This window comes from Sphaeramia orbicularis, chromosome 8 (genome assembly GCF_902148855.1).
Source record: "Sphaeramia orbicularis chromosome 8, fSphaOr1.1, whole genome shotgun sequence".
Taxonomy (NCBI): Eukaryota; Metazoa; Chordata; class Actinopteri; order Kurtiformes; family Apogonidae; genus Sphaeramia; species Sphaeramia orbicularis.
In genome coordinates this window covers 30,182,022-30,197,524 of record NC_043964.1, presented here as the reverse complement: position 1 = coordinate 30,197,524, position 15,503 = coordinate 30,182,022, and the positions used below count along the sequence as shown (strand labels likewise).

At 39.9% G+C, this 15,503-nt stretch overlaps 1 protein-coding gene across 3 annotated transcripts in view; it reads right to left on the bottom strand.

The window, feature by feature from the left end:
* Positions 1–15,503, bottom strand: part of cep112 (centrosomal protein 112) — a 114,553-nt gene that overhangs the window by 98,467 nt on the left and 583 nt on the right. Inside the window, exons 3-8 of one of the 3 annotated variants that reach the window (XM_030141740.1) lie at positions 15,111–15,301; positions 13,298–13,431; positions 8,264–8,348; positions 6,898–6,975; positions 3,488–3,535; positions 3,336–3,410 (exon numbers count right to left, since the gene is read on the bottom strand). In XM_030141740.1, coding sequence (XP_029997600.1) covers positions 3,336–3,410; positions 3,488–3,535; positions 6,898–6,975; positions 8,264–8,348; positions 13,298–13,431; positions 15,111–15,301 — 611 coding nt within the window. The remainder of the gene's footprint in view (positions 1–3,335; positions 3,411–3,487; positions 3,536–6,897; positions 6,976–8,263; positions 8,349–13,297; positions 13,432–15,110; positions 15,302–15,503) is intronic. The other 2 variants (XM_030141741.1, XM_030141743.1) reach the window with 2 other exon arrangements.

Here is a 15,503-nt window from a genome sequence, read left to right as displayed (position 1 = left end):
CATATGCAACACACACCCACTCACACACAGACATCTAAGAAACATAGGGTACTTTAATCAGCCTGCTAGTATCTCTGTATGTAATCACGTGACTTGAACTCGATAGCTAAGCTCGACTCATCGGTCACACTTTAATTGAATTTCCAAATAAAGGCTCCAGCCCTTGTAAGCACTGCTAGGGTGTGCTGAAGGATTAGTAGGACTTTGCTGCTCCTGCCAGACATTTTCCACAACTCACCCATAAGTACTGTATAAGCTAAATGACTCAAAGCAAAGGCAGCTTGCGGTAAAGTTTCTCAGCTTCCACTCATTGTTCCATAGGAAAAGAACAGTCAGCATTCTTATCACTGCAGCCTGTAGCTTAGTGGTAGGATGAACTTTTTATGAAAGCTGAGATGTCTGTTAAACTGTTGCACGTTTAATGACGTGTGGTGTGTATAACACTCTAACCCTAGGTAAATTTTAACTGGGATTAAAGAGAAGTGATGTCATAGATTTCTTCGATTGGGTCTAGACTGCCATGCAACAGTAAGCCTGGGCCAGGCTTCCATGGCTCAATAGAGAACCTTAAAGTGGCTATTGAGGATGATATGGCTAAAGTGGGATTTGTGACTCGGGTCACTTCTATAGGAAAGTGTGTGTGGTCACAGCTGTATCCTGTAGGGTCCAGAGGCCCTGAGATTCATCTAACCCTCTTTTAATTGCTAATAGTGACTCAAGACACCTGATAACTCTGTCCATCTTAAATGATAAAAATACTATGGTGGGATTCTGAGAAAGACACACAATGCAGCAAAGTTCAAAAAAGGGTCTGCTTGGGGTAGAGCAGAAAAAAAAACTAAACTATGCAGTTTAATAGCAAAAAAGCATACTTAAGTTTATTGTTAAACTATTATCTATAATGCTTCAATTACATATTTTGGCCTATGATTTGATGACAAAATTTGAGGAAAAATTACAAAAAAACATTATAATAATACACAGATATAATATATTAATGTCAGATATTTTTACTCCGCAGAATCACAATCAACCTCCAAAATTTAGCTTCATTCAGGCTCTCATCTTACTGCTCTGTTTTCATTCTATTTAAATATTAAGCTGTGGTACGTGGATTAAAATAAGAATGTAATGGTTGACCGTTACTAGGTTAGCAGTAAATATCTAAAAAGTCCTTTTACTACATGTCCCACCTCTGTGACTTCCCTGATCTGGTTCCCATATCGCTGTATTCTGGCCTCAGTGAAAATGATAAATCAATTTGGTTTTTCCTACTGGTTCTCCCCCAAAAATCAGTGTTTGCTCCATTTTGAGGTCACATCTACCTGAACTGAATGTGAAAAACACACACACACACACGCACACACACACACACACACACACACACACACACACACACACACACAGTAAACTGGCAACTGAGCTGATAGGAAGTAAAGTCGGCATGGGGTTGAATATGGTCTCTGGAGATGGGATGCATTTATATTCCCACCACACACAGCTGTATGGAGCCAATCAGCAAGTCTAAGGCAGGATCAAACAGCATGGGACGCTGCTTTAATGTTTTCGCATTGGTGTTGCTAGATTCAATACAAGCCGACAGGTAGACTGACTGACCGACTGGGTGGATATGTGTGTCCACGCATGTTAATCCTCGAGGAGCCACAAACAGATGCTTGTTATGAAAGGTCAACAAGCGGGACCATTCTTGCCCATCACGTCCATTTTTGTGGAGTCTATTCCTTCTCTTCTCTTCTTACGGCCCTGTCTTCCTCTATTCTCTGCCCTCTCCTGGTGAAGCAGATCTAACTCACTGGAGCGCTTTTCCCCAAGCAGACATGAAAAGCCACGGATATTATAGCCAAGTCATGCTCAGTTTTATATTTAACAGTGCGAGTGAAGGCGGATAGTGGTGGGGGGAAATGAGGGGTTGTTCGGATGAGGTGGGGAGGGGCACAGGGGACTTCAAAGCATGCTTTCAGAATGGGATTTTCAGCTTAAATCCACATAAGGAAAAAACTGTCATCACTGGGAGTCGGCATTATTTTTGTCTTCTAAAGAGGAATGCTCGCCCCGGCCATTTCAACAATACCAACTATGCAAGAGGACGTATGTACATGGCTGTGGGGGCGTCTAATGCCTTAAAGCAGTCAAGGGAGCTTTGACCTATGTACTGTATGATTTCAACACATACTACTGTACGAATGCTGTGCTACCCAACAAAAATAGGACCAATGGCCCTGTAGCTCACTGGCATGTTCTATCAGGAAACAATAACAAGTTGAATTTGGAAGGTTGTCAGATTCTGCCGCTATGTTAGAGTCCTATGGTTTTGATGCAGGAGATCAATCTCCCAATAGAAGTGGGTGGTACTTTCACATGAAAATAACTCAACAAATTAAATCAAAGTCCACATATGATTTCCTGTCAGTACTCAATAGTAACTATACTGATATCTCTAAGCATTTTCATTTTATAAGCCATCAAAATATGGTCCATTATGAGTAAATTCAAAAATCTAAATTTCTCAAAATTGAAACTTTCTAGACACTGGCCAAAGTAAGCTGAATAAAAATTTGAAATGGATCCAAGTCGTAGTTTCAGAGAAGAAGATTGTTGAAATGTAGACATTGGTGACTTTGTGTTTCATCTTTCAAGGTCACTCAAGGTCAAACTAGATCAAGGACCCACATGAAAGTCCATATATGACTTCCTACCAGTGCTCATTAGTAACTATATTGATACTGAAAGTGTTTGCTCCCGGAGGATTCTGTTGGGTTTCTGTAAATTGGCTTGAGAGTCTGGTTTTGACCAGTTCTATATGTAAAGTGTCATGAGATAACTTTTGTTATGGTTTGGCACTATATAATATAAAATTTGATTGATTGATTGATATCTCTAACCATTTCCATGTTATTAGCTATCAAACTATGGCCCATCACAAGTAAAAGCTAATTTGTAACATTTCAAAAATTCGTCAAAATCTAAATTTCTCAAAACTGTGAAGAAACTTAATGGACATTGTCCCAAGGACGCTACATATAACATTTGAAATCAATCCGACCAGTAGTGTTGTCAGAGGACATGTTTGAAGAAATTGATAACGAAGACAATGCAACGATGAAGACGATGACAAAGACGGCACCTTCACAATAGCTCATGGCTTACCAACCGGTGAGCTAAAAAGCAGTAAGGACTCATTGTTTGGATGATTGGTTTATCAAACAGACAGCATCAGGATATTGGAGAAATGTGACATTTGTGCTCCAGATAAATGTTCTTCCCTACCATACACATGGACTTTTCTAGAATTCTAAATCTACTGTATACAGTACCTCCTTGCTCTGCACTACTTGTGGGCTGTGATCATCAGCCAAGGTGCTGTTCCTTCCTAAGCTTGACTTGAAAATCTACACAGATAAAGGGGGACAGAGATCAGGTGGAGGGGTAATTGTAGAGTTCAAAGACAACATTTTTGGCAACTTACTGGAGACAAGGCCACAGGCTTCTCTCGCAGGTACCTGGGGTTTTCAATCTGAAAGAGGACAGAGAAAAACTTTAGGTGGCCTTTTTCTCTTCTAACAAAGCATTATCCCTACCACAATGAAACTTCCGCCCTCACTTTGTCATAAACAATGTGGAGAGTACATCAAAAGCACCGTGCTGTGGCTGGACTCTCTTCCATCAACTCTTGTCTGTTTTGAAAGACAGAATGCGTTGGGCTACTTCAAGGCTTTGTGTGTGTGGCCGGCTCTGTTTCCGCTCGGAGCCCCTCTTTGCTGTCCCGACAACAGTCCTTTTGTCAACACTCTGGACCACTAATCTGTAAGCTATCCCTGGTCCGTTTACCGTCAAACAGAGACAAATGTGTATACATCTTTGCCAAACACTGACACAGCATGTACTTTGAATATAATATAAAACACAAGAGACGGAAAAAAGAGTGAGCCGCTTAAACCACCTGAAAGTAAAAGGGTCATAGTCTGAGGGACTGTAGCATTACATCAGTACCGCTCACCAAATGTGACAGAAGCTGCAAAAAATCTACATCCTGACAACCGCCTATTTTCTTTATTTTCCTTATCTGACGTTTGTTTTTGACCCGATTACTTTGTCATGAACTTGCTCTATCATAGAGCATCTCTCTCTCATGCACTGAGGCTGTCTGTAGGGGCTGCCAACTAGCGGCAAGATCACAGCCTCTCAAAGCAGTTGAGTTGACTTTGGAGATGACAGCGATGATGCCCAGTAAACAGTTGTGCTGCTAATCTCTTCAACATGGGGATGAAGTGGGAGAACAAGAAGTGAGAGATGGAGGAGGAAGAAGACGGGGGAGGAGGGTAATGTGGGACTCATCCAGTGTTAGAAAAAAAGGATTTAATGTTGTGAGGTGCCACAACCCACATGAAGCTAATCCAAAATGAATGGGAGATGAGAGAAGGACCTGAAAGAACCCCAGAGCTTGGGACTAAAATAGTTACAGCTACTGTATGAGGATAAAGTCACAATCTGTTGCTTCAGGGTGAACCAGTGACAAGTGAAATAGATAAAGTACCCTGCATCAGTCTTAAGCCTGTGTGATGCAGGTAAAAACAGGTCAGACATGGGACTGTTTTACTGTAAGCCTTTCACACAACATCACATCCAGCTTGAGTACAATCACATTGAGTACAGACACACACACACACACACACAACTCACAACTCAATAGTCAGTGGAGAGCAACATCTGTGGGAAATCAGTGTCGTGCGCCATGATGTATGATGAATTGCTACTTAAATTTGGCGCTAGTTATATAAAAATATATTTACCAAGTGATGAATGAATCAATATCTTTCTAAAATAGTGCCCATCCTAAAAACAAGAATGGGATTTCTTTTTATACCCACAGACAGCCAGTCATCAGGTTTGATTGAGCACGGCCCACAGAGTAAAGAAGACGTAGACTAAATGCTGCGGTGTAATGCTCGCACAGTATGATCCTAATCTTGGACTTGCCTGTGTGCTGTTCTCTGTGTGCCCACACACATGCTCCTGTGTGTGTGTGTGTGTGTGTGTGTGTGTGTGTGTTTGTCCGGCCTCACAGTTGGCACCGTGTCCTGTGTCATTGGAACCTGACGTGGATGGATGGATGTACGCTCTGCCACAGATGCAGAAGAGGAACAACACTCCACATCACAAGGCCTGGCTCTCCGGCCAAATAAACAAATGGTGATTGATGGTTTCCTAGTTTTGGACTAGTGTCGAGCAAGTTGTCAGCACAGCCGTCGAACCACAGACAAGAGATGGCCAAGTGGCAGGGATTACCGCAAATTCTGTATTACACTGTAGAGGTTGACGGATTGCGGATTTTTTAAAGCTGATATAATGAGGAAAAAGCCAATAGACAATTAATCAGCTGATATCACCACTCCCCTGAAAATATTCGACTCTTTAAATAAATTATCTAGTTTTGACATTTTTTTTACTTGATAACTGAGCATCTGGGTCAAAGTCATGAATATCAAAATGAAAAAATAATTAAATTACTCAATAAATCTTTAAAACTGTTGAAAAATCGACAGAATTTTAAGACTGATTTTTATGTTTTGAGGTATTATTTTCCCTCAAACTGAGTAATTCATCTTGAGTAGTTATTATGCCAATACTGTTAGTTTTAAAACATCTGCAAAACCAATCAATCTACCTGTATTTTATTTTGTATGAAGAAGGGGGCAAAGTTTTTATTTTTTCACCTTTGCATGTTTCTTTTCTTTCTTTTATAGGGAAGTGAATGAATGCTGCTCATCACACTGACATCATACTTATCTCCTATTAGAGATAAAACTACGTAAAGTACCACTGCAAACAGGCTATAGACATATGTTCGCTGAGGTTTAGTCTCTTCTGAAGCAGTCTGTCTGAGTATGAAGCATTCTGCCTGTTTTCCAGTATAGCCACCGGACTGACTACATAGACTTTAATACTTCAGAGTTGAAATAAATAAACCAATATGGGACGCTTCAGAACATCTAAAGCAAAGCTAAAGATGTTTTAGATAGAGTGGTGCTTGGCTGGGCTGAAATTTTGAAGGGGATGTGCTTCTTTGAATCAGTGCATCTACAAAACTTCTGTAAACTTGAAGGGGGTTTGTGTGTGTGTGTTTGTGTGTGAAGGAACATCTGTTGATTTGAAAGATGCAGGCTTGGGGGAGCGTTGCCAAGCAATGCCTCTTATCAGCGTCTCAACACAGAGGAGTGCAGAGCGGAGCAGTGCGCAGCTTCACGTCCGCCTGATAGATACCTCAGATTACCCCACCATTGAAAGTGAAAAGGAAAAAGGAGAGCAACATGGAGAGATGGAAAGAGAGTGGGAACGTAAAGTGCGAGAAAGCGCAAAGGGGGGGAGAAGCGAAGGAGAAAAAACTGAAAGATGGAGTACGTTCTGGAGAAAATATCAATGTGTGTGTGTGTAGCGTGGGAGAAATGGCAAAGGCGTCATGAAAGAAAAGGAATGAGACAGGACCGAGGTCATGCAGGTGAGGAGATAGGGAATAAGTAAGGGGGAAAAAACATGAGGGCAGAGTGCTTATCAAGCCCTGGCCTGTAGACAGGGAAGATAAGAAAGGCGTACACATCTTCAAATACTCAGTTTACACAGCCCCTCTCCGACTCCTCATCCCTTCCCTAAATCCACAATAGTGCGAAAGTGCCTTACAAGAGGTAACTTCAAGAGGTAAATACGTGAAGGGATTTTTTTACTACCTACCTAGTAACGCAGCTAACTCAGCATCACTGTAATAATGGTTTAGATTTACTCTTACACTCAGACATTTACTGTCACCGTAGATGAAGGAGAGCTGCAGTATGTTGACGGCTTCATGTAACCATGGAGCTCCAGGCATGCCCCTGGACTTACCCCGAGGTTCCAGCTGTTGAGACGAGCCTCCAGGTCACTGTCATCGTGGGACGTATCTGCCTTCAGCCCCCCCTCCACCTGAGGAGAAAAACAAATGGGTAATGGAATGCAGAAACAAAATGGAAATAAAGGGGGAACGGTATAAAATAGAGGAGGGAATTTAAATGATGTCTGACAGCGCTTTAATTGGCAGTTTGGCCCGAGGAACATAACAACAGACAGTGATGGAGGTTATCATTTTGACACAATATATTTCTTCTCTTGGCAACAACAAAAAGGTTCTTTAAAAGCTTACAGATATACACCCACATGTGTACTCCTCCCATACTAACAGCCATCTACTCCCTCCTTATCTTCATCTCTCCACCCTTTGCTCCCTTCTCCTCCCTCTAACATACAGCACTCCAGATGTTTGGCAGTTCCACATCATTTCCGTCATGCAGTAAATTCCAAAAGAGGGGCATATGCTTCTACACAGCCTGTCAGTCTCATTTTCTGCTGCCTTTTGTTACAACAGGCCCCGGATTTGTTTATACTGTATAATTTGAATGCTTCAAGAGCTCTGTTGACACAAGATCAGCTTACCCAAGTCGAAGCTGGGCAGAGAGGGTGAAATAGGGGAAATATCTAATAAAGTTGAGAGATTGATAGGGGAAAGGAGAGATGTTGTTGAATTTGATTAGGATCTACTGGAGTGTGGACCTTGGGTGTACCTCACCGGAACTGCTCTGACAAAGAAATGGTTGAATGGAATAGCTAAGGGATTAAATGCCCCTTCTGATTAAATAGGCATTAAGGGCCCCGGAGCCTCACCCTCGTACAAACAGAGTAAATGTTCATTTCAATATCTAGGAATGCTGAGCATGCGGGTCACTGGCTGTTCAAAGCAGCATGTCAGTCTTTGTATCGAGGCAGGAATTCAACTCATTGTGTTAAATACAGATAAGTACAAACGGTCTGATATGGTTTTAGCCACAAATGTACAAGCAGCTCTGCCAATGACCTGTACCACAACCCAGTATTGTAGATTTGATAAGTAACATAAGGACTGTGAACATTTGATGTAATACTGCCATACTGACTCCTTGGCTTGCATCAGCAATAACAGGATTTCTAATATTTCACTGGCAAATGTACCATTATCATAACTACCTATTCTTTTGCTGCTTGACCTGTCTTATTCCTGAGTAGGAAATAAGTTCAAGGTCTTTCCTCTGACTATAAGGAAATAAGTTCAGGAACTTCCAAATAGGTTCTCATTAAAGAAAATCAAAGTAACTCCTGTTTTTATCACAATCAGTTGTTTTCATCCTGTCAACGACCTTGTATCAGTGTAAAAAAAAAGTAGAAAATGTTGTGAACTGACCATTCTGTCATCATGTTTAGGTGAATGTCTGAATGAGCTGGAGGCCATGGGTCGTAGTGGGGACTTCTCCTCATACAGCTTTCTCCTAGATGAAAAGGAATATGATAGAATCAAAAAAACAGAAATGAACCTTCAGTGTGTGTGTATATGAATGTGTCACATTCTTGTGTTTTTCTGTTTGCATATGAATGTGCTTGTGTAGGCAGCCCGCCTTGCTATTTACACAGATCAACATCTGGCATTGGTTGCATGGTTTGCGGTCTGCATTTTATCCCATCAAAACAATAAAGATCTCTGCTATACATCAGTCTGTTTCCATACACAATCCGAGGGGCACCAGTCAATGGCTTGTAGGATCTTTCCACAGTCACACACCTCAATCATTGCCTCTCATCATGTCCATCATGGTTTAAACAAGCAGCTTAACACAAACACAGCTTATTTTCACAGACACAATTTTCATTCTCACTTTACACTCCCACCCGCATTCACAGAGACATAACTGAGCATGCAGTCTCATTAAGAGCAGCCACATGGGCTGTAATGACCTACTAATGCTAATTGAATGAAGATGTTAGAAAAGCTGGGAAGATGTAGGACAGCAGTGAAAAAAAAATATTTGCTGTAATCTAATGAAGACATTACGTTAAGTTCCAGAGGGCGCTGTTTCACAGTCAAATTGGAGCCTATGGGCAAATGCTATTTTAATTTGTGGAACTGTTTTTTATTCATCACAGACACAGTTATGTCACAGAGAAGAGTACTGTCACTGAAATGTTTCTGGTAATACTGCTTAAAATACAGTAGAAAAGATGAATGGTAGAAGTGTGGAAATTTCTCAGTTCAAAGATGCATCGCAATCTGGATGTCATAATCATATCAGGAGTATGATTCGTTTTTGCACTACTGTAATGATATTGAAAATATTCAGCTGTTTGTTTAGTTCTTCATATTGTCTGCTGTAGTCTGATTTATGAAAGCAATTTATACAAAAAAAAGAGTTTATATTTACTGGACCAACATTTATATTATTGATGAATTAGAGAAAAAACAAGAAAATCACTATGTTCATTCTGTATTAAAATCACTGACAGTTGGACAATAATCAAATTGCTTTGCAAACCACATGAAGACATACAGCTCTAACATATTAGATTCTTTAAGTCCCTTGATAAGAACCACATTTATTCAGTGGGAAAACAATATCATACCAGAAGAACTTTATGCATTTATACATAAACATTATTGCTTAAGACGTCAAAAGTCTGATTAATAAATATGTCTTAAATAAAGGTCTGCAGCTGTCATGCACTCTGTCCCTCCTTCCCACTGACCCTCTAACTTGTTTGTCTGTGCGCACACACATATACATGCACACACCTGCCTTGCACATGCACATACACATGCAGCCATGAAACTTGGAAAGTGGGGCCAAAGCCTTGCAATCTTGGGCCTCTAAGTCAACAGGTGGATGAGGATAATTGAATCAGATGTGTCTGGAGTCTGAGGCCCTGAGATCAAAGCGGTGGCAAGTCAGGCCAGAACTACACACACACACACACACACACACCACACACACCACACACACACACACACACACACAAATGAGAACACCATGTAGAGCCTCAGAAGCTGCAGCTTGGCTGATTAAAAAAGCCTGACATCCATACTCTGGTCTGACCTTCAGGTGCAGAGCCAGCGGGCCCCGATCTTAGCCTCGGGCACCCTCAGGAAAGCTGTCTGACCTTGGGACACAAACATCCCTCTGCCCCTGCATACCCTCTACTATAACCCAACACCACCTGGAGGCAAGATCAGTAAAGTTAGTAACTCTGGCCCGTGAGTGAGAGATGTTCACAACACCAGCAGAGTTCTAAAACTGCAAGGACATTGTTATTGTCACATTGATCCACAGAAAAAGAAAGGGACAAGAGGAGGAAAAGTGCTAAAAACTTTTCAGATGTGGATGAAGAGCACAGATGAAAGGCAGAGGAGAAAAAAAATGGAAAGAAAACAAGACCTAGGAAATAAAACTGTAAAGACCAGTGTAAAATATTGCATTTAGAGCCAAAACTACATGCTCTTCAACTAAACTATACCATTGGCAGTGTCTCTGCATTTTGAATGCATATTGACATTTGGGGGGGACATATTACCCAATCACTTAAGCTGTTTTATATGATCTCTTGGCCCATATTAAGTGTATTGCCTTCCCCATGCATTCCTCTGCCTTCGGTAGTGGTAAGGATAAAGCAGTGGCTCTATCTAGTGGTTAAAATTCAGTACTGCTGTAATCACTATGTTGGCAAAGGGAATTTCAGATTGTTGAGGTTTGAAAAGCGGATGTATCTGTTTAACAGCAAACCCACGCATATTATGACACATCCAGCTCTGTGTGAAATGTAAGTGACATCTGAAAAATATCAAAAAAACACACCAACTCCGAGATCTTTTATATCAGGCCTAACATTTTCACAAGCTAAAAGAAGCACTGCCCATCACCTGACTAATGGAGAGTGAGACTGAGATCAAACGCTGCCACATCATAAGGAGGGGAGTCAGACGAGTTCCTTCCATTTAATCTTATCTAAATGAGACAGACACATAAAAGGACTCTTGGTCTGGCTAATTTTCTCCATCAGGACGTTAGCCTGTGATCTGAGCTTCTTTCATGGTCTTATCCCAGTGAAGCACTATGGTACTCAGCAGTCTGTTCTCTATCCTCACCCTCAGCTGGAGAATGAAGAATGGCTAATTTCTTGTTGAAGAAAGCCACATTGTTCTGAGTCTCTTATAATGCAAACAACAGTTTTTTTTAGGTCAGAGACATGTCAAGGGTTTAACAGGTAACTAGATCCTGTGTTGAATGTAACCAGCGTATTCAAAGGTCCTTATGAAATCCAACATATACTGAAAAGTATAAGTACTTTTGCTGCTGTTAACTTGTTTTCACACATTTACAGTTCTATCATTTCCACTAGGCACCAGATGTGTTTAGATAAATGCCTGCTGGCAGTCAGCATCTCATCATTTCTTCAGTGTGAAAGGTCTTTAAAACTACAGCAATGAATTTTTTTTTCTGAAAGTGTGAAAGTGTCTGGGTGATACAAGACGAACTGTGATAAAATATCCTATTGTCTTAATAACTATTTTTTAAGAGTCCAGTAACTCCCTGACAAGCAAATCTAAATGAAGTATGGCAGTAAAGAGCTTGTACTCATTCTTATACAGCACCCTGGTGGATATTAAGATCTCTTTGCCGCACTTACATTGCTCTCTTTTTATTATGCTAATGAGCATATTGAGCCACTTGCCTCCCATTTGTCTCTCCTTGTTAACTGAAGGAAAAAAGCCCTCAGCCATAACCAACATCATTCTGTCCTAGAGTCATAGGAATTATCCCTAAGCAAAAAAAAAAGTTTAAAAAAAAAAAAGTTTAAAAAAAAAAAAAATATATATATATATATATATATATATATATATATATATATATATATATATATATATATATGTATATTTATATATATTTATTCATTCATGTACCTACATATCTATTTCCGTGTAAAGCATACACAAGATTTTAGTCATAATAAACTGCAAATTCTAATCCAAGACACAAACATTGGTAATTTAGGGATTTAGGTAATGGTTATAAAAGAATACAGTTTGAGAAACAGGTAATAAGTAGGCAATACAGTATTAAACCTCATTCTTTGCTTTCCACTGTAGGGATTAGACCTCAGGTTTAACAACTGGAAAAGTATATAGAGGAGAGGAACAGAAAGGTGGATTGAGAATATGAGAGGTCCCTCATCCTCTCATACTGTGCTGAAGTGTTTCTCTTTGAAAAGTCAGAATGGACAGCTCAAGCAAACTGATGCAATGTCTTTGCAATATCTTTCACCTTTCAGATAGTACTGCTGAGCAAATATGACGGGCAATCAGTCATGAAAGCTACGCAACTCCAGCTTCACAGCCAAGTTCAATATATTCAGTCTGATAAAGGAACATCAAAACAGAATGCGTGGATAAATATCTTATATGTTATACGCAGGAAAGTGGTGTAACACCTTTTCTACTTGATTAAAACTTTTCTCTCTAGTGCTATTATGAGAAAGGTGACATCTAGGAGCAAAAAACTGTTAGAGATGCATAGAGATCATATTTTACAGAAGAGACTGGTGCCAAGACCGCACTACTGTTTGATAACTTTTAACTTTGTACAGGAGTTCTACAGCTAATGTACATAGAGAGCAGTTGTCCTTTAAAGTCTGATTCATAGAATATTCATAGAATTAGAAAATTAGTTTTAAAGGGAAAATAATGTAAAGTTTTCATAGTTGTATAATGCTCTTAAAACAGCTTTAAATAATTAATAAAGACCTGACTTCAGACAGTATTTAATGGGTACCAGGTTTGTAATTTTTAATTAATAGCCCCCAATAATTTCAGTGTTTTATCATTACATCTGTTCATATACAACACACATTACTATGCATGGTGCATAATACTGATCAATAAGGTAATGATAATATATTCTAATACATTCTGTTTCATTTGTACAATCACTTCAAAGGTGCGGGAGACTTTCGTGACCAATTTTTCATCAAATCTGTAAAATCCCAGTCACAGCCTAAGTATGACTAAGTAAGTAAGTAACCTCCATTTCCTACAATGCACATCGTGACAAAATTCCGAAGATGCCCGAGTTACCTCCCAGCTCTGTTTGTAAGCACATGGTTTGTTTATGGTGGATGGCACTTCGAAATTGTTCACCGTAATGCAAGAGATTCAGGTGAGTTATCACAGGAAGACTTACAGATTCGTGATACTTAAGCTATGACTGAGGTTTTACAGATTTGATGAAAAATTGGTCACAAAAGTCTCCCGCACCTTTAAATAAAATCTTAAAGCAGCATTTAATCGATCAACAAAGCCAGATAATTAGCTCTCATCCTCACATTTTACTGGGGTTACTATTATTATTATTATTATATTTATTTTTGACTGAGGTGATGTACACAGTAACATTACCTGTGATGAGCTGTTCTGTCCTTCAACAGACCAGCAGCCAAACTGTCATCATTATAACCACCCAGTTCTCCTGTAACCCAGTCAGGCAGCCCTGTGTTGCTGGTGGTACTCAGTGGCTCATCAAAGTAGATGGACTAAAAAAAAACATGACACAATGAATGGTATGTTATATTCAACACAGTTGTGACGATTAATCTGATTAATATGCAAGCTATCAAATAAGTCCACAAGTATTGTAATCAGTCTTTTTTTTTTTTTTTTTTTTTAAGAAAAAAGGCAAAATCATCTGGTTGCAGTTTGCATTAGTTCCATACATTCAACCTAGAGCACAATGCTCTCTACATGCAGGCTTAGTGGTGGTTCCTAGAATCTCCAAAAGTAGGATGGAAGCTGGAGCCTTCAGCTATCAAGCTCCACTATTGTGGAACCACCTCCCTGCCTCAGTCTGGGAGGCAGACACCCTCTATGTTTAAGAGTAGAAAGAAAACTTTCCTTTTTGATGAATCTTATAGTGAGGGCGGCTCAGGCTGCTCTAAGTTATGCTGCTATAGGCTTAGACTGCTGGGACACCCATTATGATATACTGATCTCCACTCTGCTCCTCCTGTCTGATCTCTTCTCTACTCCTGTCTGACCTCCTCTCTGCTCCTCCTCTTCTCCTCCATTCACACCCCAGCAAATACATGTTACGGACTTGACTTCTTCCCTGGGGTCTCTGTGCTTTATTGCCTCACATGTTTTCCCTGGATCATCTCTGGATCTGCTGTTGTGGTCCTTCTTCTCTTCTGCCTTCATTGTCATCACTCACTGATCCACATAGTTGTGATAGCGTTTATTATATAGTTACATAGATGGTAGAGACTTCTATCATTTGTACTAACAGTTACAGTAGTAGTACATCTACTATTAATACTTGTACTTGTAGTAGTAGTATTAACAGTTATGCACATTTGTTCTAGCTATTGGTAATTATACTAACACTAGCTGTTCTACTTCTGAACATTCCTAGTTCAGTCTGCTATGCATCCATGTGTCTCCCCCTACTTCCCCTCTCCTCCAATTTCTCTCTCTCTCTTCCTTTACTCTCTCTCTTTAACCCCAACTGGTCAAAGGCAGAGGACCATCCTCCAGAAGTCGGGGTCTGCTCAAGGTTTCTGCCTGTTAAAAGGAAGTTTTCCCTCGCTACTGTCACCAGTCAGAAGTGTTTGCTCCTGGATGATTCAGTTGGGTTTCTGTAAATTGGCTTCAGTCTGGTTTCGACTGGCTCTATATGTAAAGTGTCATGAGATAACTTTTGTTATGATTTGGCACTATAAAAATAAAATTTGATTGATTAATTGATTTTCTTGAATGTGAGTACATACCTTTTTTTTTTACTCCTCTATGTCAGTAAATTAAATATATCTGACTTGACAAACAAAACATTTGAGGATGTCATTTTCCAGTTTAGGAAACACTTTTTCACCTTTTCTTTCATTTTATAAACCAAGCAATCACTAAATTAAATGAGAAAATAATCTAAATATATTTTTTTTAATCAGTTGTTGCATTTGTAATATATAGCTCAAACCAGCATAGGTGCATTAGCCTAAAACTTCAACCTCCTACGTGGTAAATGACTTTCAATATCCGCTAAAATAATTACTCCTAAAGTTAATTTGTTGATCTCATAATGGCCATGACTGCATTTGTCACTATAGGAGGGAAATCCATACCAGTAATATATATTATGATGCTAACATGAGTTTGGTTCCATATAAAGGTGCTACCTAAACAACTCTTCCACCTGCAGTAGTTGTAGATTGGTCATTACCATGTAAGTAGGGAGTGTCTTGAGGGTTCCAGGCTCTGGTTTGGTGTTAAAAGGCCCCTCCAGGTCCCCTCTTTTAAGCATGTGAAGGAGTAAACGGGCATACAGGTTTCGGTTCCTCCGACCCAGTAGACCTGAACCCCAAGAGGCAGGATCGCAAAATTTCTTGATCCATATGGCACAACGCTGACGCTCTGCAGTCAATGGATGAGACAGGGACAGGTGTTTACAGATGTGCGCTCATGTTTTTATTCCTAATTTTGTAAGCATAGGCAAATGAAATGACTTAGGCGTGCTGAATTCTTGAATCATTGGGAATATCTTCAAGTTTCAACAAGTTTGTAAAATAAGTGATGTTTACTGATGTAAGAACAGGTAAGGTGAAGTCGAAGGCTC